The following is a 25,442-nucleotide window of genomic DNA, read 5'->3' on the forward strand; positions in this document are numbered from 1 at the left end:
TGTTTAAGTTTAATGTTCTAGACTTCTCAGTAAAAACATGTCTAAGGTCTCATGAACAAGCACACACTGGGTCTCCACAGAAAAATACACTGAATAATATACCTAAGGCTGACTTTCATTTTTATGGGAAAAGGAGCTCCTAGTTCTACAGGTACTTCACACAGAAATACAGAACATCATACTATTAAATAAAAAAGATACTAGATTATAATTATACTGGATTCCCACATACTGTATTAGACACAAAACAGCTTAGTTTTACTGCAAGATAAAATTTCTGTTAGTGTATATTTTTATGCTTACCACTGTTCACTTTAATCACAATCACCAAGCCAAAACTTTTTAAAAGGAAAACACGTTTTAGGACAATTTACAAGAAACTAATTTCATATGTACAAAACCTGTGTTTTGGCATTTACAGTTTCAGTAATGTCTGAAGGACAACAAGACACAGAATCATAATAAATGCACAATCAAATCAAATGGCATGAACTTTGCCTCCAGCTCCACTCATTAGGTCTTGACAGACTTAATGAGGTGCAAGTTTTTAATAACAATGCTAGGTTTTTATTAGGTACAGATATTTTCTGGCTCCAAATATTCCTAATATGCTCTGGAAGACTTCTATCTCTGAGATACCACTTAAATAAATAACTGAGTATTGAAATAGGGCAACTCCAGAAAACAGGAAGAATGGCAAACTGATAGCAAGACACCCTCAAAACACACAAAATAAATACTCCAAGTCATTTCTGGGAGTAACAACTCCAAGGAATATGTAATACAGGCTGGTCAGTATAACAAAGATTCTCTGGAAAGCAGCAGAAGCTGGTAAAAGCTTCCCATCACTGACCAATGAATCCACTGTGGAAAACCTCTATCTTCTGACAAAATGCACCTGTTACAGAAGCCTTTCAGTGACTTGGCTTAAGATCAACAACCTGAAGCAGTGAAAGTAGGAAAAGAACTGATAACCTTAAAATAATAACGACAAAATAATTAGGGTAAATCTGTTGTGATCTCTTCCAGGAGATAACAGGGTGCTAAAGTCTCCCTCAAGAAGCAGCATGTGCGTATGTGAAGCCTCCATGGCTTGTCTGAAGAAAGCCTTGGCCACTTCTTCCATGAGAGGGCAGCAGCAGACACCCACCAAAACACTGGCCACAGGCTCTAAGCCAGCCCCTCATCCATCCCAAGCCAGAGCTCCATGCATCCCTGCTGTTCTCACAACTGGACCACAAAGGCAACTCAACCCCTATGGTCTCCCAACCCACTCTTCCAAAGGGTTTCTACTCATCCAATGCAGCACCCTGCCCTCTCCTGTGGGATTTGTGTGAGTGCGCAGGGGCTTCAGCGAGCTCCCGAAAAAGGCACGAGAGCTCCATGCTCATCCTGTAGGCTCCCTCTTGTTCATGTGCACAGTTGAAGTGGTCCCTTTCTGTCCCTGCTGTTGACCATGAGGTGTCTCCTGGTCTAGCATCCTAACTCCTTTGCCTGACAAACCAATCTTGCTTTTAGGCCACCATCTCACTCCGGTGTCATTCCCAGTTAAGAGCTCTCCTGGAGAAATTGGCATTACCTTCCATTACAAATGCTTTGAAACTTTACTGCTTACCAAAAGGAAGATTAATGCAAGCCAGGAGCTTTATCTAACTACATACTAAAATTCTATACCAGAACCTAAAATACATAAAAATATTTCTTTCACTGTTAGAATACATCAAACAGGGTACACGCTTTTATCTTCTGCCCTCTAGACTTAATTAGGTGCTTTGATCCTTTGGAAAAATATTCAAGTGGTCTCAATGAAAGGCAATAGCAATAGAGGTGCTTTTATCCACACTCACCTAACCAAATATAGAAATGCCGAATTTGGTACGAAACTCTCATTTTTAACAGGTAAGCTTAATCTATGACAAGGGCAAAGCATAAAGGGCAGGTAATTATAAATTTTCACTGAAAACTGACACAAAAAAAGACACTTTTGCCCTGGCACACACTGCTTCACAAAAACAAAACGCATGGATCCCCTTAGCTTAGTCTTTCCAATAGGAAAGATCAAGCGAATTAAGAGAATCATCAGGTACAAACTTGAAAAGTGTTTCTCAACAGAGCGTTTTCACTTCATTTCGGCAGGGCTTCAGAGGCCGGTTTCTCCAGCTGGACTGCAATGCAGGCAGCCGCCACCAGGTGGCTCCAGCGCCCGGCCCCGGACGCGCCGTTCCCACGGGAGCGGCTCCGTCCCGAGCTCCGCGGCGGAGCCTCCGCTCCAGCAATCCCGGGATAACCGCGCACGGAACCTCTGCCCCACCTGCTGCTGCTGAGCAAACACCACTTCTGCGAACATGCGAAACGAGACGTGCGTTTTTCCTCATTTTCACCGCACAAGCTGCCCACTCCCCTTATTTGGGAACAGGCAACCCGCAGCAATGTAAATAAAGAGTTTCATCCACACTATACCCCCAAAGATCATGTCAAATACTGGAGAAAAGTGTCAAACACACTTCGTCCCATTCTGCTGTTTTTAAACGTTTAATACACAAAATTGGCAGGTTAATTTTTAGTGACAACTACACCCTCAGCCTCACAGTCGTTTCTTCTCTTTCCAGGGGGACAAGTTCAACCTTCTCTTCTTCATGAGAATGCTGCTAACTTTCAGGGCATTTGTGCCCTTTGATCTGTATTTCAAGGCATACAACGTACCATGGTGCTATAAATAAGCAATAGTTGAGCTGTGATTCATGGGTTTAGAAGCTACATAAAAATTTCCAGAAGGTAATCTTGTTTCCACCTTACAGGTCTCATGATGAACCAAGTATTTGTTCACTGCTGTTTCTCTACTGACAAATAGCTCATATAACATTTTAGACAGACAGACCTACATTACATCTTTAGCTGCCTGAGCTCTCCCTGTAAGAACAAAAACACCACAGAACTTTTTCTCTAGACCACAAGAGGTGTCTTCCATACTGGTTTGGCACAAAAGATCAACTCCCTTCCCTTCCCAAAGGAATTTTCCTTTTTGTAAGTCAAAACAGATAAAGGATGCTTCAAGTTTGGGGAGTAGTAAGAAGTAGGAAGAGATTAACTTTTCACTGTTTAACACGCAGGTGATGACAGCTGACTAAAACTAGGAGGATGAAATGGATGAATCCACCTACTTCCAAGAGAAAAGTAAGAAACTTCAAATAAATTCGTATTTCCCAGAATGCTTCTAATATATCACAGCTATACAAAGTAAATGGGAGCAGGAATTCAGACATATTCTTTGTCTTCCAACTAAAGGAGGTACTTAAAAGGCACAGAAGCAGGTCCCATGCTTTGCTAGAAATGAGAACCCAGCAGCAGAAGCAGCAGTCAGCCCAGGCTGTCCCGCTGGCAGCTGCACTGCCCTGGCAGGCGTGCAGAGCAGCACGGGAACCCTGCAGGGACATTCCCAATGCACATAATCCCACTGTCCCTGTACCTCACCGTCATGACAGACCGGGGAAACAAAGTGGGAATGGGTTCCCAAGCTGGAAACCATCTTCCTTAAATCAACGTGGTTTTCACTCTTTTAAAGGAACAGCAAGATATCAGTAAAATGGAAGCATGGATGAGAAAATAGCTGCACACCAAAGAGAAACTTCAATTAACTGGGATGGAGATTTAGCATAAATTTATGAAAAATAAGTTCATGACTGAATTAAAAGAAAGAAAAGCAGACAAAGGCAATGTGAGAGGGAGAAAGCTATGAAAATGGAGGGGAACTGACTGGCACAACCTCAAATTAAATGACTGATCAATGAGCTTGATGCTCACACTGAAGTGATTTTAAATTTCAAGCTCTTAGGTAGCATTTCAAGTCTATTACACAGCTGAAGCATTCAATATACTGGATCCATAAGAGAGTAAAAACAAGACATACCTTGTCTATTCCCATTCTCTTCATCCTAAAGAGGAAGAAAGAGTGCATATTAAAAATTCAATAAATGGAAAAAAATGCACAGGCAGCTCTGAGATACAAAGACTTGAAGTGAACTGGTAAAGGTTAATTCTGCATTTTGGTACCTCCTACTTTCTCCACAACTATTTAATTTAGAGAATTAAGGCTCTTATTCTGAGAATGTAGAGTAACAGCTATTTTAAAAACAACTAATCACAATCCTATGAAATATTCCCACAGAATCAACATGAACAGGATTATGTGAAAACAAATAATACTAAACCCCATGAAATACTACCATGAAGCCTCCTACCGCACTCTGTGTTGCTGCAAGCATGTTTCACACTGAAAGCCAGGCAGGAAAGGTTACACTTCAATCACCTCACCATTCAAAGCTACACATGCAAGAGATACAAAATATTTTGTAAGCAGTGTCAGAATATGCTTTCTGAAATTTACATCAAGCTTGTTTTGCCTTCAGTGCTACTAGGGGAAAACATGTACCCCAAACACTATTTAGTAACAACCTTGAAGAGTCTCCTTCTGCACAGTGATCGCAAAAGTCACACAAGTGGAAAGTTCGGGGGGAAAATGGCATGCTTAAACAAAAAAAAATTACTTATGTTACTTTCTTGTCAACGTTTTGGTATGAAGATCATGGTTAACCTTGTCTACAAAGTTCTACCATTTAAGAAGGAAAATTATCTAACTTGGAAAATGCCTGCTTGCTTTCTAAACTTGATAGAGTAATAAATACTTAATCAAATGCAATTTCTGAGACTAACAGGTAGTATTTGAAAAATATTTCTAACTACTCATCTCCGCTAATTGGAACAGCTTTGTCCTGCAGAAACAAGGAGCAAGGAAATGACCACAGAAATAATTTTCACCTGGGTATTTCCTCCTACTTTTAGATGGACTAACTCAAAATTTCTAGTTATTTTGCATTTAAAGCAAAATCACTATGTTTTACAAATTATATAAAGCTCAAACACACTGACCTGAGTAATCCATTCAAGAGAGAAAGACTTGAAGAGAGAAAATAAGACCCAGATATGAACACTGTATAATGGTGAGGACAAGACAAATCTGTCCTAGCAGAAATAGATTTTTTACAAGGAATACAAAAGTTCTGCTGGAGCTTTGAAAGATATCACAGAAAGATAACTTTAAGGAACAAAGAATAAAAGAATAAAAGAATTCATAAAATAATTCCCCCAAACCCAAAACACAGAGTTAACAAAAATCTAGCATATATTCTACTTGTAAAAAGCCATGATAATTGTCATTGCTGCCCATACAGTGTATCCCTAAGTTGAACAGTCCTGGCTGCTCTATACTTTGGTAAAAATGGCACACTAGAAGGTAAGCACCATGACTGCTTACTCTGGAAGCCCTGTAACTGTCAGCTGCTTTTGAACAACAATCAGCAGCACAGAATTAGACAGAGGTAACAGAATTAGACACAGGTAACTTCTGCACATTTTGAGTTGTGGCCCTATTGTCAAGTGAAAAAACATGTTTAGGACTTGAAACGTCAAACTCACAGTCTGAAAAATCTGGGTTACATATATGGGATGCTACTTGGTTTGATGCTATATAACAAACACTTTTGAAGAGAAAATTTAGCTAATGTAGAAATGCCATGATTTATGAAATACTACTGTGGGTTTTATCGGTTTTGTCACTGGTCATGCAAAGTTCTGTTACCAAAGACAGCTGCAAAACATTAGTTTTTCATGGTATCAAGCCAGTGAGATCAGGCTTTGAAAAATGCGATGAATGCTTTATAACACAAGTGTTTTGAAACCAGCTTTCCCTCCTACATTCACCCCTTACACGTGGCAAGATGTCAGTATATGCTGCATGCATACCTGACGAGAAGAATTTATTTACTTGCTTCTCAGACAGATGAACTTGGGAGAACAAACATCACATGCAGCAACTGTGTGCTTCTAACAAATCCTAATGAACACCTGATGTTAAAGGCATTACGCAACACTTGTTTTTTGCAATGCTAGCTTAAGAAATCTTCCACACATTCCATATTCACTTTCTTAAGGGAAAGGAGGCAAGGGAAGCAAGCACAATACATAAATGGGTTATTCCTGTATGTGCAGCTATTCCCAGTTTGGTGTGTGTCTCCACAGAAGCACAGTCAAGTACTTCTGCCAAAGTGAAATGTGTCAAATCACATCCTCCATTTCCAAGGTCATTTTTCACACAGCGCTGTGCCTCCCAACAGACTGACCAGACAACAGTTTTTTGCCATAACTATCAGTGTTTATATTAGTTAATTAAGGCCAATTATGGTGAGAAAGAGACCCTTGATTTGCACTTAAAAAGCTGTTTTATGCAGGAACTATGAAAAGATAGTAGAACTTGGCAAAATACCCTGAATTTGACCTAGATCTACACTACTACATATATATGGAATGCTAAATGAATTAGATATAAAAATACTATATATAGATAATAAAAATATAATCAAAATGCAACATACTAGCATTTCATTTTAAAATATGCAGAGACACTTCCCTGAATTGATCATAACCAATCATTTTCACATGGGGAAAGGGTGTTACAAAAAAATCACCTGACATACTGAAGTACTATAAGGAGCTTATGTATCAAGACAAGAGTGTTTTGGGATTCAGAGCAGTCAGCCACATTTGGAGGCAGATCTGCCTACATCTCCTTCCTTGCAGTGAATTCTTCAGACAATAAACAAAAAGTCTTTACAACTGAACAAAGGTTTTATTAAACTAACAACTAGAACACTGAACTTCTCAAAACTTAAAAACTCATCACTTCAAACACATCTAAACAGAGAACAGATTATGCATTTTCTAACGTAATGCCCACTCTTCTCCACTCAAATACATCCTCTGGCATGTAGTTTTTTGCTTCCAAGGAAATCCACCTCAATGGCTTTCCAAGCAGCAGCATTCTCCAGCACATAGAAAGCTTATCTCCCAATTCCCATGCAATATGCAGTTGTGGTGTGATCTTTACCACACCCTGCAGGCTAAGAATATTATGTTCTATGTTCTAGAGATGCTGCTGCTCCCCCTTGTGAAGAATCTTTTCCTCCTCTTCCCACAGGATTCCACCTGACTCATTAACAGCTTTTTCAAACATGCAAAACACAAGCAACTGGAGCAGAACTTTAAATGGAGACATTTTCACCAGTATTTCTGAATGGGAACCTACAGTAGGTATTAAAAAAATCAAAAACATATATATCACAAGAACGTGGAAAGACTGTTCAAAAGCACTTTTAGATATTTTTCTTTCTTTTCACTACCTCTACTAGTTTATGTTGATTTGCAGTAAAATTTAAGAGATCGTAGGGCATGCTTACCTTGGGGGGATGGGAGGGAAGGGGCAGAGAGGAATTAAACACTAAAATTAAAGGAGCTAGAATGCTTTTTACCCTGGGGTAAACAATAGAGACTCCTGCACTGATCTAGAGAGAAAGCACCAGCATCACACTGACACTTGTGATAACAACGGGGCTGTGGCTCTGGGAAACAGGTCAAGGACTGAGTGACTCCAGCTGTTATGTAAAGGGCATCTTCAACATCCAGCTGTAATCTCTGTCTTATATCAGCAGTGTCTGCATCCTCAGGTGGGAAGGAGGGACAAGGCTATTACAAGATGAAAAGCAGTCAGAAAACCAAATCACATTCAATGCTATTATACTGCCTTTGAGGAATACAAAATGAAACATCTGTGACTTCTGAGGCATTTACAATTTTGATAAATGAGGAAAGAGAGGACTGATACTTAAGCTTACAATCAATGACAGAGACTGTAATTAGCTGGTAACCTTAGCTGATCAAAGATTCTACTGAACAGCGGAGAAATCAGATTTGCCTCATATTAGGATCAGGCTGACAATAGGTGAATTTCATTCTTTCGTAACATAACTCAGGTACATAGATGTCTACAAAAGCCACCTTATGAATACTCATTAAGTAGTAAGATCTGTACTTTTTTTTGCTTCACCTCATGAACATTAAAAGGAAAAGAAGCAAATATAAGCATTCAGGTTAATTAATATAACTGTTCAAGTTACTATAACTGTTCAGGACAAGAGCTCTGTCCAAATGAACCTTACCATCTTTATATGTAACTGAACCCATGAATCCACCAAAAGGCATTAAGAGTATCCAGTCATCTCATTATTACCTTTTCAAAATCAGACAGAAACAGGAATGAGTGAACCAGATTCTAACATGACAGAGAAAAAAAAATAAGAAGGCATGAAGACCTCTCTTGCAGAAAAAGAGGGAGTTAAGAGCTTCAAGAAAGGTGCTGGGTTCACTATGAACTGCTTGGGTCTCTCAAACCATCAGATATGAACTGGAGAGGAAGGAATGATATTTCATTTTTACAATACCCTTCCCTCGTGCCTATCTCCTTTTGCACGTGAAAAACATATTGATTCCCTTAGAGACATCTAGTGATGGCTTTTTTCCAAAACATATCCAGTCACTTCTTAGTTAAGGAGGTAATCCTGCTTATGCTGTTTATTTTCACCCTCAGCACAAATAGCGGCTCTTGTTGAGAGATGCTACAAGTGCATGTCATTTGTTCTGCTCATGGCTAAGGCTTCCCCACTCTCCTTCCTCTGTTTCACACTGAATTCAACCAGACTGCTATTACCCGTGCTCAATGACAAAAATGCTGGGATCACCTGATACTGCTAATAATTTCACTTCCATGTAACTTCAGTCACTCCTTGTCAAGGAAAAAAATTTGTGCACTCAAGTGAAGGCTGAATAGCTGCAGTAAACTGGAAAAATGTGCCAACTTTCTTCTGCAAAGCTTTTTCTACTTCAAAAGAAATCTTACAGCCACCAAGGGTAGGGAAAGACAGACAACTTGACTGAAAGACACCTGCAGAGACACATGAGTCAATTCACTTCCATGCTCTTTCCAGAAAGCTTCAGTACCCATTCCCCAGCTTGGTAAGAATTTATTCTTCTGCCTAACTGGAAAAGCAAAAGCAAAACTGAGGGGTATCACAGCTCATGAAAACTATTACATTTGATGCCTTTTAAATGAACAAATCTTATTTGAACTCACTAAGAAACACCCTCTCTCAATTTTCAAATTCCTCTCATTATTAAATTGACTTTTTCTCAACATCCCATATTACAGCAACTTTCAAAAGCTTCAGTCACAAAAAAGAACATGTACATGCTTTGAGCAAGGAAGACCAATTAGCTACTTAACATTCAGATATTGTTTTTAATTTAAAAAAAAAAGTCAAATACTTTTAAAAAGTTGTCTTTTAATGTAGGTCAGCATATATTGTTTATATTTATCTCAACTGCAGGTCCTCTTTTCAGCAGAAAGAATGTAACACCGAAACACAATCTGTCTTTCTAATGTTCACTGAGTTTAGAATACTCAGTCAGAAACCAAGGCAAACATTCTTCCTTTATCTCTTAATGTGATGGTGTGACAAACTTAAACTGGGGAGGGGAGCAACAACAACAACAACACCCAAACATCATACCCTTCAAGTCTACACTTCAGAACGGGTACAGACTAAGTAATAACACTGGCTTTTTGGGAAGGGGAGCAACAACAACAACGAAACCCAAACATCATACCCTTTCAAGTCTACACTTCAGAACGGGTACAGACTAAGTAATAACACTGGCTTTGGGTAAAAAGAATCTGCATGGAGAAATACTTACCTGTTCTGCAATAACCACTGTTCTTATCCATGATACAATTATTTTTAGTGACTGACAAACTCAGTCAATTCCATTTTATTGGAATAGATCAGCAAACAGCTATTAAACAGTGTCATGACCCCAACCACCTTATAAGGGATCTTTCGTCTGTGTCAGACAGATCTATAAACACATTTAATTTCAAGTAAGCGGGATTTATTACCCTAAAAGGTATAAGGCTTTATATTAAAAAGTGCTCCATTATTAATTCCACTTACTTTAAAAGAAAACTGAACTGCAGACTCCGGAGGGTAAACTATGAAGTGTCTTAAGGTGAAGCCAAACCCCTGAGATGTCCTCCTTAGCACGACAGTTTTAGGACCAGGCCAAGAGAAAGTTTCTTCCTCCTCCGATGGTGATATAGCTTCACTCTGCTCTTTTGCATCTTTATTTTTTGATGCCTAAAAGAGAAAAAGATACGCAGAGGAGTTTTAATTTGGATCATTATAAAACAAAAAGAAAACAAGAATAAGAATTCCCAGACATGCCTGTACACTTGAAAATAGAATTTCTCTCCCCATAACCAAAATAACTTGGTGATCACTAGTATTTTCAATGTGTATGCTACAGCAGCACCCTTTACACCACTGCACCTCTGGTCATAATGCATACAGAATAACACTTAAATTTTAAATGAGTTAGATATTTAAAAAATCAGCATTCAACAATGAAAGACTTGAAGGAACCGTAAGAAATGCATAATGCATACAGCTTGCATGTTTTATTTGCCTTCTATTTAGAGATAAACATGTGATTTCTGGGACCCCATTTCTGGCTGTACATATCTCACATACACAAGTACAAAATGAAGTTCTCCTTGCCACACAATTCAGGGATGATTTTCTTGACTACTACCTCCTGATTTAATACAAGTAAAACAGAACATGCAATCGGTTAGACTTCTCCAGTAAGACATTTTCCTCTAGTCATATCTATTACTTGACCTTTGCTTTTCCCACCCTCAGTTATTGTCTCTGAATATTTCAGTATGCAAATTCTAAACACAAAAGTAAAAAAAGCTCCTTTCCTTTTACATTCCTACTGCAATCCTTCCTCTCACACAGAAATCAGCAATCTTGGGGTGGGTTTTTTTCTTATGGGTAATTTTATATACCTATGACTCAAGCAACATATTAAAATATCTACTTTCTCAGCCTTATATACAATTTTCCATTTCAACTTTCAAAGCGAGTGCCACACCAGCACTCAAAGGCAGGATTCACAAAGAAAGCATGCAAAATTCTATGACCCTCCTCTAAAGATTCTAGTTCAACGATGCGTGAAACAAATTTAGATACCAGAGCCTATAGCCTATTCAAAGGGTATTCAAACAGAAATAATAGTCTTCTTGTCCTCCAGTAGCTCTGCTGCTGTGGCTCAGCAACTGGCTGATCAGTGCCAGAATTTACTGCTCGGTTTCTCCCTGTCCTACTCCAAAATAATCTCTTTTGCTTCAGTCTTAGAGCTGGAATCTCAAACTGCAGTGCTAGTTGGCAAGGTGGACTCAGCAGCTCCAACCAACATCTACAGAGAACACAGAGCATTTCCACTCTAACCACAAGGAGACCAACACATTAGTACAAGGAAAATATTGCAGCTCCTTAGTGAGACTTAACCCACCAGAACAACATTTTGCATTCGGGTATGTAAAACACAACACATTTATCCACAGATGCAACAGTCTGTCCTCAGAAATCCACATCTTGCTTTTGTCCAACAGGGAGAACGAGCAAATACTAGCAGCAAGTGCTCCAAAGACCAGCCTCCCTACCTTCAACAACTCTGTTTTTACCAAGAAAAAACATACAAATGGACACTACAGCCAAGCCAAGAAATGGAGCCGCTTCAGCAACAAGAAAACATGGAGAAACCAGAGCAGCCTGACAGCTGCTCTTCCAAACAGCCTGGAAGAATTAGTGGTAGATTTTGGAAAGAAGAGTTAAATATATGAAGGACTCCAACACAGCCTAGTATGTCCTCATCTATCATCTTCATTCATGCTTTAAAGTGTTAGTGTGAAACAGAGAAGACTCTGCAATTAGATGACTAATGAACGAAAAATTAGTGAGCACTGCAGAACTGCCAAGATGAGAGGCTTGAGCTTAAAGTTCAAACAATGCAAAGATTAGTAAAATTTACATAATCCTTTAGCCTAAGGATGGAGTTTGTTATTGAGGTGTTCCTAACCACTCTGTTCAGCTTCTGAACACAAGAGCATTTTATCAGTTCTGCACATACAAATGTCGCTTTTCAGGCTTTCAGTCTCAGGACACATGCAGAAACTGGAGCCAGTAAGAACATTTTGATCCTAGTAAACTGGCAAAAGAAATTGCTCCTAGGAAGAAAAATATCACTGGCCTCTAAAAAATGACAATGATTTCCTCCATCAAGTGACTCACAGCAACCCATCTATTTAATATTCCCTTGCAATCTTTTGTTTCTTCTCTCAGTTTTTTACACGCAACACATGATGTGAAGTTTCAAATGATCCAACAACCACAGATATTGAAAAATGTCCATAAGCAAATACCCATAGCTAGAAATAGGTAAACAGCAAGCTTAAATGTAGCACTGAAAAAAATCCAAGTCTTCAATATACTTCCATCTTTTTTTCTAACAAAAACCTCCTTAATTATCCAAAAGGTAGTTTTAGTATGTGTAACAACTAAAGACTGTAATTTACATACAGAAGTACTGCAACCTCAGCTCAAAATAGACCCTTACAGAGAACTTCACTAGCTTTCAGAAATAGGAGTTACAGCATTTCAGTGTAGCAAGAGAATCTCTAATTTCCTTGTAATTTCATTTAAGCTTTTAGCACTCACAAGTTATTGAACTAGAAGTTACTCATAAACCCACAGTCAAATAATTATTTCTTGAAAGAGCACACAAAAAGGGAAAGGTGAACTTCATGCCAACCTTGGACCCCCTGCAAAGTCTGCCAACAGGGTAACAGAAAAAGCCAGTAGTATCAGTAATTATATATAAACTTGTTCGGTAATAGCAACTTTCAGCCAGCACTTCAAACAAGCAAGAATCTGACTTATAAAGAGAATCAACATCTGTTCAGTAACCCTCTGACACTTCCAACCACAGCACACACACCAGAATATCCCTTGCCAGAAAAAGCTTTAAAAAGGAACAACAGAAGTTCTCAAAAACATAAACAAAACAAGGATGCAAGACAGCAAGCAAGAAACAGATGATGTTTAGCACAGGCAAGTACACACTACTGAAGGCAAAGTCCCTACCGTTTTCCTTGCAAATCAAATATCAAGTTACAAATACATAAGTATCTCATATCCTTAAGGGCATCTGTCTTTTGGGTAGAGTCATTTGCATTACAATAAATGAGAAATGAATGCTTCATTTTCATATAAGATCTAACAAAAAGATCATTGTGCCATAGTCCTTACTGAAGACCTGTATGTTTATTTCTCTATAGATTCAGTCCTCAAAATTGAAGTCAGAATGCATACAATCCAGTTCAAGGACTGAAGAATCCCAGGCTACTAAAAATGATTCAAGCATCATTTCCCTGGGGAATTTTTTGCACAAGGTTTCTGCACAAAGTATCTCAAAGCATCATTTCCTGTTCTATGCAATTGCAAGGACATACAACAGATGCTTAAATGCACTGCAAAATGTAAACCTTGTTTTTAATATTGTATTTAACGCTTCTTTCTGAGCAATGAAAGCATCCATGAAAAATCAGATGGCACTATTTGGAAAACTACATGAATCACTGGCAGCTTAACAGTAACTGAATTTTGTGAAATCAGCAAGTAGCATTAATGATGGTAAATAATATTACTTCAAATTAAAAGTAAGTCGCAAAACAATAGTTTTCCATTATATCAGTCTAAAATAACAACTAAAAAAGCTAACACATCCAGCCTGCACGCTCTCTAAAGCCCCTCTGATTTTTAATCTTCTGATCAATTTACAGACCTCAGTGTACAGTACTGTACAAGCTAAAAATCCTTATGTGACAGTTGCAGGCAACTGCAATCGAAGCTATAAATAGTCATCTTGATTGTCTAAACAGATAAACAGGTTTGGTCTAAATTCTGAACACTGTCTTCATAGGTGAAAAAAACACAAGAAATAATTGATACGTTGTACCACATATTCTGGAAAAATCATTCAAGCCTTTTTAAAGTTGCTATGAGCAATCAATTTCTATGTTTATTTTGTGTTCAGCACCCAAATTCAAAATTATTCTTAAAGAAATGGGGCATGGGACTGGCATCCAGATTTGCTACCTTTTTAAACTACTTTGGTTTATGTGTTTTTTTACCATACAGAATGCTTCACAAATAAATTATACAAATAAAAGTCTCACTGTAGATGTAAGGGTTTCCCACACTATATTTTTCAGAGCCTACAGATGTATTTAAAAAACAAACAAACAAACAACCCCCAACTCTCAGACCAACCGAACAGCCTCCCCCACCACCAGACCATCCAGGGGACTGATCTATCAGTACCTCAGCCACAACATGGAGACAGCCTGCACCAAGCAGCACCTGCTTCAGCTGCACTTAGCAAATGTTCAACTTTTAGCTCATCTACCAAGAAAAGTGCTACCTGATATGGCCGTTCAGCTACACAGATATGTGCTGAATACAAAATGAGCTGATGTCACCCAATTTACCGATTCAACAGCCATCGTATGATGTTTAGGGCTTTTCAGTAACTACTGACATAAGCCAAATGAAAAAATATTAATAATTACTAATCCATAAAATCTTCCTGAGACACAGGCACAATATTCCAAATGCTCTAATATAGCTAGACTGACTTGAAAACAGGGACATTTCTTGTATAGGGTCATCTGCTTTCCCCATTTTTGTACTCAGTCGCTATCACTTAGCTAACTGCCCTGTTAAATATCTGCTGCTGCAGAGAAAAAGGGCTTTTCTAGGACAGCCTTGCCCTATTTAATGTGACAACAAAACACATTCTTTAAAAAGCTAACAAAGAAAAAATAAAAAGGTCTTTTTCTGGCTAAGCCTACAGAATGTGTAGGAAAAAACTTACCTATAAGGCAGCCATATAAAAGATTATACAGCCTTTTCTGAGATATATTATCTACATCTTATTTGCAGCATAGGAAGGCATATAGAGCACAAAAAGACCGTATTTTATCTTAGTAGCACCTGAGAAGCAGGATTACTCACACAAGGTGTACATTGAGTCTTTTTCTTTCAGTTCTCAAGCTAATAAACCAAAATTTCAAGGGAAATGGGTCACTTTTATAAAGCCAAATACTATGATCACATACTGAAACAGTCTAACAATGTAGTGAGGTAACTTCTAATTTGAAAGGTAATTTCTGAGGTAATTTCCTAATTTTCTACTGTGTCTTTAAATCAAACAGGAATGCACAAACAACATCTCATACAGAAGTTATTCCCAGCTGAAGAAAAGTAATTACTGACACAAAGCTGACATTAAGTAAATCCATCTTCCAGATATTCAGAACACAGCCTTCTCAAAAAAAAAATAAATCAGTTCCATCATTTTTAGCCTTAGGAAATACATTCATTCCTTACTGAAAAAAAAATCACTGCAAAGAGACAACTGGAACACAGAAAACCCCAAACCCAAATCATTTTAGGCTTCTGTGTCCAATACACACTTTTCTAAACTTCTGACTGACTCTTATGTTTACCAAGTTTGTAATCATGCCCTGAATAGGTAGGATGTTGACAGAGACAGGAATTCAGGCAGGAAATACAATCTGTCAGTATATATACTGACAGTGTCCTTCCCTCAAAGAAGTGGTTCATCATTTTATGTCCTTGAAAGATGGCTACAGAGTATAATCAACACTGCTCTCCAAAACCACATGGATGGTCAAATTGTTGAGATATGAGGAAATCTATAAAAATCCTCAATGTAAGATTGTGGATGGTAACTGACACCATAAAAAAAAAAAAAAAAAAGGCATCTAGAATCCACAGAAAGCAAGAGGGGCAAAAAAAGACCCAAAAACCAACAAACAAACCCTGAGAAAAATGCCAATTGAATACTTAACAGCTGTACATGCTAGACTTGCTAAAAAACTCTCAGCCGAATTCCAAAGACGAATGCAGCAGTGCATGCATAATACCAAAGCTTCTTTATTAAAAGTCCCTTCTTTATTAACATCAAAATTAGCGTACACAATTAATTAACAAATATCCCAAATGTTTCAGTATTTTTTAGTGTCAAACTGGAGCACTCATTTTTGCATGCTACTCCAGTGTCACCTGTCACACTAAGCAAGCAACAAGGTTAAAAAAATTTTAAAAATTAATAACGTTAAATTTATTTATAGATTTAAGCTGAGGTCAGATAATAAAGAATAAGTAACTGTTCCTACCTACATACTCTACCAACTTCAATCCAAAAGTACATCCTTTTTCCTGTCTACCTTTTAGAAATACAAACATTACTTGGGCATGGCTGAATGTAATCAACACCTATCAAAGTGAACTTTGCCAAGCAGAAATAAATCACTGTAATTTAAAAATAGAAGTTTCCCTCTATTCAATAATGAGTTGAACTCTCAACATACAACTAAAATGCAATACAGATTCACAGCACAATACATTCAACCTAACAGTATCGACCATATATTTATGTGGCTGCTGACATTTACTATGTGCTGATACACAGAAGTGAAATTAGTTCACTCCACTGAGAAAGCCTTTATCTACAGAGTGACACTGTAAGAGCATTCCCCAAACAGAAAAATCAGGCAGTCTGAGACATAGATGCACTGAAGCACAGAAGAGCTTCCTACCCCAGAACATCTCTAAGGATTCCTCTTTGCAGAACGGGCCACAGGGAAATGGATCCCATTCAGATGGATCCCAACAGATCTCTGACTGGTAACAAGACCCTCGGAGCACCAGACAGAAGTTATCTGTCTCCATCCTGGCCACTTCAGTGCTCTATGTTTAAGAAAGCTGTAGGAAGGACTTGGTTCCTCAGTGCTTGTAACTGCTGAGCCTGTTTTCAGTAGCTACCAAGAGGAGGCTGTCTCATCATAAAGCACCTGAAACTGGAGATGCAGACGTAAACAAACCCTCAAAGCTCCAAAGATCAAACAGCTACAGAACCACACTCACCACAAGATGAGATGTGGAGATAAACACAGCCTGAGTCCATACACATAACACCATCAGAAGATAGCATTAACAGAGACAGAAAAACCTGGTCTAGTCAGGGCCCTCACTCTGGGGTCACTGCTATCTGGTTTTGGAACTGGGGGCACAACTCTTCTTCCATGCTACAGTTCTTTGTGAAGTGGAGGGAGGGAAAGGGAAGAAAAAAAGAGTTTCCAGAGGAAGACTTCAACTCCCAAACTCAGGGAAAGCACCAGAAATCAGAATCACTGATTTGGACTAACCAAACTGAATTCAGGCACGTGTTCGGACATCATCCTGGGAGCAAACCTACCTGTCTTTCACATCTCACCAGATGGAATAGAAGCTGGTATAGTTCAATAACAAATGCAGCAGCTGCTTGCCTGCAGCAGAGGTTAGTGAGGACACCAAACTCTGAAGTGCATCTCAGGACTGAACACTTTAATTCAATAAAATACATAAATCATATCCTTAAACCAAAACCAGGTATTGAGGAAGACAACTAAGATGGCAATACATAACTACTCTCAATGCATGAAGTAAGTGGGAAATATGCGACCTTTCAAAAGCAAAGCATCTGTGCCAGCATGGCAGATGGCTGGGAGGCACAGGGAAGGAAACATAAAATTCTGTCAAGCACCATGCAGGCTACAGAGCTGGCTTGGAAGCAGGACAGAGGGATACATGTTTCTGTGTACTTTCTGTCTACTTCTGTAATACTAGCATTGTAGTAAACACAGTCATTCAAAGGAGAAACAGCATTTTCAAGATAAAGGATTTCAGTTCTCATAAAGGTCAAGGCATACACAGAAAACAAACAGTAAAAACCTCCATGTGTGCATGTTATTACTACACAGCTCAAACTTGCCTTTCTGCACTCTACTGCTCATGAAAGGCGGCTCTGTAAAGCAGTTGGTGCTCGTGTCAGTCTCACCACTAGACCTAAAAATCAAAGCTGAAGGCTATCTACAGCAAGGATATCCCAAAAATGTCCCCTCCATGTGTCTGTTCAACTGAAAATTTTTCAGTTTACCTGGATTAAAAGCAGTAACATCCCAAGTGGTTCTGCAAACTAAGCCCAGTTAGACATACTTGCTTGAATGAAAGCAGCTTTCAGCTTCCCAGGCCAGGTAAGATTCAGAAAGAGTTGCTCTATTTTGAATTAAGGACAATTCCAACTTACTAAGTGCTGCCTAGACTTAAAGTAACTTTTTTCTTTTTCTAGACAGCACAAGCTCTGGTTTTCTAATATGGTAGTTCTGATAGCTGGACCTTTTGGACAATGCTTTAAACTCTAGATAGTACCCAGTTTAGCATATTACAATTCATTAAATTACCATATGTCTATTTTAGTTTTATACACATATATGCACAGAAAATTAAGTATACTGTGTTGTGTGTGTACATAGATACATTTGCTTGTACACATCCAAAAAGTGTACTAACTGACTGGGATTCTTTACAAAGCTATTTAAGTGCACTTCAGATAGTAATTTATACTGCCACAGAGTAACAGCCCATTTCAAGCAACAGCACTAAGACTTTACAAAGTAAAAAGTATATAATTAAAAACTTCACAAGACAGAGATGCAAACTATTTTCATGATGTGTTTTGTTTATATCTTGAATTTTGTTATTCATAACAACAAACATGGAGTTAATAATATTAAATTTAGTCAGAAAAACATTAACAACAAAGAGAAATTGAGAGCTTCCTTGTTTTCTTATAGACCCATTAGCAAAAGCCTCCCCTCTTAACAGTTACATCCTTAAACTGGAAAGAAAGGAAACATCTGCAGGGCTGGTAGCTAGCACAACAGCAAAATATCATGTGATCTTAATTTAGCTAAACTGAAAATTTTCCTTCTCTGCTCTTCTGTCATTGCTTGTTAAGAATAGGAAATTCTCTGTCCTCACCTTACAGTGCAACCTGGAAATATCAGAAACAGGAGACAAAGAAAGCATGCTCCTGCTCCTCAGCATTGAAGAAATGTTTGGAGTTACTCCATGCAAGATACAAGAATCCTCTCAGCAGTCTAACAGAAGTGGTAAGAGCACCTTGCACAGCCACCAGCTGTCAAGGGCTGGCTGCCTCTTTCAACCTATAGGAATTTTTTCAGATCCAAGACTATAAGCTGCCCCATGACCCACTCTGCTTCCTACAAACAGGGAGAGGACAATAAGAAATGCCACCTCTGTCCCCAGCTAAGTACACTACTGCAAAAATAGGAATAAGTGTCAGTGAAGTCTGTACTCTTTCTGCTTTCTAGAACAAGCTGGTCTTTAACAAACACACAAGATACTAGATAGTTTCCACTACACTTCTACCATAGTATAAGCACAAATGTATTTACATGTGAAATAGCTTTGCAGAAGCCTTCAAGAAAACCAAAACCACTGCACAATATAAAATCACCAAAATCACCTGCACAGACCCCATTTCAATAAACTGATGCTCAACACTTGAAACTACTACCAGCCCTGAAACTACCAACGTATTTCCTTCCCTTCATAGTGTTTTTCTCCACTGCAGCCAGAGACTATGACTTGAATAAAAAAAATTATTAACTCTACAAGGGACACAGATAAAATTGACCAAAGTACCCAAGAGAACAACCATTTTTCCACAGCTTCTTTGTCCCTATGGCAAACCTCTATGCTGACCAGGCTGCTCCAGGATGCAGCTACAATACTGAGTAAGAGCTTTACTGCTTTTGAGCTGAGCAGTGGGACAGTGCATCCTTGTATCTGCTATCTACTGAATGTAAGCATGAGGCTGACCTTCTCTTACTGAAACTACTGAAACTTTGCAACATAAACAGAACATGCTCATTTCTGTTCTAAAAACAAGAAAATGAGGTCATTTAGAGACTTTCATTTGCATAAGTGCATCACTGTACCTCCTGGTAATTCAAGCTGTTAAGGCTTAAGCTCATTCAGTACGGCACTACAGCAGCTCTACTTGGGACTTTATTTCATGTATACCAGAAAAGTCTCTTAACCTGCCCAAAGCCAAACAGAAGCCTTTGGAAGATCAGGAATTTGATCCTTCAATGTCAAACCTAAACAGTAACCTTTAAAACATTGTTATTGCACGTGGGTTTTTATTCCAGAATTTGACTCTGTTTGTAGAAGATTTACCTAGACATATGGGGGGAGTTTTAAGAACAACTGTGTGGATAAAAGCTAAATAACAGCACAGGAATTTTAACACAGAGAACATGGCTCAAAACACAAAAAAGACCAGTGTGTGAAGATTCTTTACCCCCCCACATACACAGCTTCCCTCCTCAAAAATAACCTCTAAACAGACCTACATACAGCATGAGATACTCAGTGTTAAAGCTCTCTAATACAGTGACTTCATTAATAAACTCCTGCAAACTCACCACTTAAAAACGATCCTGGTCCTGTGTTTCAAGACATTTAGTTTCAACATTCTACATAATGTGCACATCAACACGCTCTTACATTTCAAAGTCCTAAACCCAGAAGTGAAAAGGCTTGTCCACTATAAAGCAAAGTAAAATAAAATTAGCATACACAGATGTAAAGCCACATATCCAAACACCCAAATTAAATTAGGACCAACCTCTAAATTTGTAATCTATTGTGCATATATAACAGAGGAAAAAAAGCAGCCTTTTCAGTGAATAACTTCTTTTACAAAGATACAATGCACAGGAAAATGCTTAAAAAAGGAGTGTGAAGTCATTAGCCTGAAATAATATATTAAATCTTTATGCCCAGAGATGTCACTAAGAGGATAAAGAAGAGAAAGTTGTCCACAGGATTTTCAGTTTAACTGCAAATCCAAAAGCTTCTGAACATTGATTTATGACATGATCATATGTCACCTGCATATATTTTCTCACAGTCTGCACTGCACATGTCAGTAAGAATGGTTGATACAGGTAACTAAATCTACATTTGTTTCTCTGGCTGGAGGCTGGAGTCAGGAGAGAGAAGAAATCTATTTTAACACAAATCTATTTGCTTATTTAAGAACTCCTTGTCTTTGCATGCCTATTACTGTGGCTTGAATTGTTCACTGTTGCCAAGTTGTTTCCCTGTACTTCTGGACATTACAAAAATATTTTTCCAGCAATATGAATTTCCACCATGAGTTAAGTCACCAGCTGTTTCATGCAATGATTTTACCCTTCTTGCTTAAACTGAAAACAGCACACCCTGCACTGCTACCAAGACAGATTTTTTATCATATTGCCTCCCTCCCTCTCTGGGGCAGAAGATGAATAGAACTGAGAGCACAGTAAGATAATAAATATCGCATTTCAAAACCATTATCAGCTGCAAATATCTCAGAAGAAATGCAGACACCTTTGTTATTTCATCCTCCAAATGACACACTTGGAAGACCGAAAAGCATTTTTAATGTCACTGGAGATTCTCCAGAGGAGGGGAAATAGCTGCAGTGCAGCAGCTGCTGCAGTACTGCTGCGTTCTGGGGCTCGAACGAAGGTGATACAAGAGCTGGGCTTGCATCGCAACATCACATTCTCACACGCTGCCTGCAAAAAGGAACTCCAGCTAAAAGAACAGAAATCAGACACCTTGGCTGCCAGGTCAGCACATAACAAATCTTCATGTGCATCAAAATAGTCTTTGATGAGAAGGTTTCTCCAAGACCAACAACTACAATGATGAGGCCCACCCTGTGTAGTGAAATTTGACCAACTGCAAGTTCACAGAATTTGCAAAATACGTACCCCTGGCTGAAAATCCCAAGATTTAAGAATTTACATGGCTGAAAGAATATTATCATTATTTTTAGAGGATAGGGTGCAGCAATAAGATTAAAAAAACAAAAAACAAAAAACAGACGCAATTCATCAAAGAACCAATGAGAACAGGACATGAGAAGATCTGATCTGCTCTCCTCGAACTAACACAAGTCTCCTCAGAGCACAGTGCTGACCTATGCTGTGTGTTGGGAAGAAGACAACCTACACTCCATTTGTGGTCTACGGTTTTCTATCTAACACATGAAAGAAAGGCATGTGTGATAAAAAGAAGGAAAAAATCCAAAACCACCATATCACCTACATTATATTACCTACCAGCACTTCTTCCAACCATCTGAAGCAGTGGAATTTATTGTTTTAGGCCTATTTGCTCTACTGTATCTCATCATGGCCATAAGGTCAACTGACATACCAGGCATCTCCAGAGTCTGCTCATGTGCTGGAGGCTCTTAAAGGACATACTTATAAGGAGAGAGGGAGTAGCTCCTGTTACATTTTAGTGAAGATGAGCCTCCTTCATACATTACTGAGGAAAAATATTACCTAGCTCTTCCATACATTCATTGAGGAACTCCTCTTGGACCACAGCTAACATGCTAAGTTATCATTCCAAAATTACAACCCCATAAACACCAGACTACTATCATAAGAAAAAAAAAGCCGTAACTTTTTAAGGCGTTCTCTTTCTCTTTTTGGTTCTTTAGGAAAAACCACTAAAATTTCCTTGTTTACTAAGACCAGACTATATTAAAAATAGCATTAATCATCTCTGATACTGTCACGGCAATCTGGATAAGTAGAAACATAAATTTCCACATGAAGCTGTGCACTGAGATCCTCCATAAGAAACAAACTTTTTACCTACTACTCAGCTTTACTGATGCTACATTTGCAGTCATACTGAAGCTCTGAATTGCCAGTAAGACTGTCACACTTGAATCTGCCCCATGTCCCACAAGACAACTGTCACAGACAACATATGCAAGAAGCAAGACAATTGGGTACTTTGCAATACCTCATTTTAAGAAGTATTTTTAACACAGGTAGTGCAGTTCTCCCATAAACAAAAAGTAAAGGATTAAAAACTACAAGCATCGAGTTAATTGTCACTGAAGGCTTTTGAATTGTTCTTTGGATCACCATGTGATAGTCAACAATCCCATCCAATGTTTGGACTAAAAACTGTAATTCACTGATGCCAACACAACTTTGTGATTTACATCACAGAATAATTTTATTTTAAGGGGTTTTGTTTTAGTATAAAGCATTGCATATCCTTTGAAAATATTTTAATACACATAACAGTTTACTGTGTCAGAACACAAAGGGCAAGTGTGCCTAGCCATAGTAACTTTAATTTTACACCATGAAAATACTTTTTCTAAAATTTAAACCACCATGATAGAAGAAAATATCCCTGCCATTTCATACTTGCTCACTTCCTGTTTTAAAAAAATAAGCATTGGGAAGTGTATACTTCAGAGCCAAGGGAGTGGGTGGTGAATAATGAAAACAAAAGAAACCCTTAGAATGACTGCAACCTAGTTTGAGATATTATTAGTGACACAAACTTCAGAAGTCACCCATCTGCTTTCTCACCAGCAGCCTGCTTGGGCACTGTGAGGTGGGAAAGGTGGAGACCAGCACTGCTGTGTGGAGCAGCACGCACCTCTCCCCAGGCCTGGCAGCTTCCACTTCTGCCATGGCATTTCAGTGCAGCAGGAACAGAGCAGCTGCACTGGAATATCCCATAAAACTTCCAGCTTCATTTCAAAGAAGAGTATCAGCAACAGTTCATTAAATTGTATAGTTTACAGAGACTGGACTTCAGTTAAAGTAAACAAAACAACCCCAAATACACATAAAAAATGCATAATCTACTTAATAAAATCTAGCAAGATCAAACAGTTCTGCACCTCAAGCACGCAATTAATTCAGGATATACTGATCTAAAGCTTGTTTCTTCTTTTCCCTACTGGTAAGAAACAGCTTTTAGATTATGTGAACCCTGTTCTGCATTGAGGTGAGGGCGTTTTGGTGTTTTTGTTTGTTTGGGTTTTGTTTGTTTGGATTTTGTTGGAGGAGTTTGGTTTTTTTGGTTTTTTTTTTTGAAGAGGGAAGTGCTTGGGGTTTGGTTTTGGGGTGGGAGACAGTGTCTTGGTTTTCTAAAACCTTTCACGTTAATATGCTCAAAAAGCCATTCTCTTTTCCCTTCCCTCTAGTTATATCAAATGCATTTCAAAACTTTGCAGGACTATCCACATCCTAAGCCTTTTCTTATTTCTTCTTGATTCCTCTGAAGCATGGGAAGCAACTGTCATACTGCATTTGACTGGACAAGGTGAATTCTTATACATATGTAAGCAAATAGATCAAACAGTTGGGCATCTGTAAAAATTAAAAGTTTAAGACAATGTATCATGTTTCCTCTGTTTTTTCAAGTTCAACAGAAGATACTTTTTACCTGTCACATTAACTAGAGTACTTGAAAAACCCAGGCACCATCAATCAGGTTTTGCACCATTAACAAAAGAACTAAAACAATATCCACAAACAAACAAAACCAAACCCCACCACCATCACCTTGCAGTATATTTTCCTGATTAAGGAGCTTCAGTATAGATGTGACATACAGGGGTTGCAGGCATTTTTGAACGGCAGATTATTTCAAAGGACCTCTATGCATAGTAGAAAAAAATTCTGAATCACCCATCCTAGTAACTATACTGAAACTGCGACTTTATAAGGATTGCATACCTTCCCCTTACACCAAATAAAAATTAAATAAATTTTCTTCACTGACTGGCTGAATGTTATATGAGAAATACAGGTAATATTTAGAGTAACTTTAAAGTAGTGTTGCAACTGCACACACTATTCAAAAGGCTTTAGTAATTGAATTCTATTTTAAAACATTTTCATTTAGAATCCAGGCAATTTTGTTTGTTTGGCTTTTTTCTCCTCCAGTTCTACAGCAAAGGAGCAAACGAGAAGTATATCTGTCCATATTAAAAACTGAATAGCATCCTGTGATTTATTTAATCCTATATATTAAAAGAGAGTAACAACCTCCCCCCCACACTTATTTTAATCCTGTTCATGATCAAGTATTTTGAAATAGCAAAGTTCTCAGTCTTTTTAAAGCAAGAAAACAAATCAGTTTTATATTTAATAACAACTTCATTTGTCTTGGCATATCTCCCCCTTCCTGTACATGATATTTACCTTTTTGTGCAATTCATTAAACAAAATCCCTCAAAGCATAAGGCTCTAAAGAGAACAAACTAAAGTACTCAAAGTGTTAAAAAAAAGCAATTATATAGTCAAACCATTTTTTATATGCTTCCCAACTCTAGAAAACTCCTTAGTAAATAACAGCATTTCTAACAGTTCATCCTCAGTAAGACTGGGGGTGGGGAGAAAAGATCAACCGGAGCCTTTTTGTTCTCCCCTTATAATAAATTATATAATCATCTTGTATGCAAGGATAAGCAAACAACAAACCTGATCGCTCCACGCACAGTACAGGTTACATATGAAACTCCAGTTGTGATTGATCACGCAGTCCAAAATCCTGAACTGAGCCATTGCTGTGGTGCACAGTGCTGCTGTGCTCTGACTCAGCTTTTGTCCGGGTGATCCTCGAGGATATGAGAGCTATGCAGCAACGACATTCAGGAACAAGGACTTTCCTTCCTGTTCAGTCTCCCTTCCCACCCCAACTATGTGTCAAGTCAACAAGATAAATTGACAGAATTGCGTAACATTCTTCAAAATAATACTTCCGAAGCTGACAAATTATGCATTCTTGGGAATATATGGGAAATAAGAACATCCTAAGAAACCACACTAAAGCAAA

At 38.3% G+C, this 25,442-nt stretch overlaps 1 protein-coding gene across 7 annotated transcripts in view; it reads right to left on the reverse strand.

The window, feature by feature from the left end:
• ARHGAP21 (Rho GTPase activating protein 21) overlaps window positions 1–25,442 on the reverse strand; it is a 112,326-nt gene that overhangs the window by 56,429 nt on the left and 30,455 nt on the right. For 6 of the 7 annotated variants that reach the window (XM_041408396.1, XM_041408399.1, XM_041408398.1 and 3 more), the window contains 2 exons: window positions 9,897–10,079; window positions 3,908–3,932 (listed from right to left, as the gene is read on the reverse strand). In XM_041408396.1, coding sequence (XP_041264330.1) covers window positions 3,908–3,932; window positions 9,897–10,079 — 208 coding nt within the window. Of the gene's footprint in view, window positions 1–3,907; window positions 3,933–9,896; window positions 10,080–25,087; window positions 25,167–25,442 lie in introns of those variants that run through there. The other variant, XM_041408400.1, reaches the window with a different exon arrangement.

Source organism: Onychostruthus taczanowskii, unplaced genomic scaffold, assembly GCF_017590055.1.
Source record: "Onychostruthus taczanowskii isolate IOZ18803 unplaced genomic scaffold, ASM1759005v1 scaffold3, whole genome shotgun sequence".
In the NCBI taxonomy this organism is placed as follows: Eukaryota; Metazoa; Chordata; class Aves; order Passeriformes; family Passeridae; genus Onychostruthus; species Onychostruthus taczanowskii.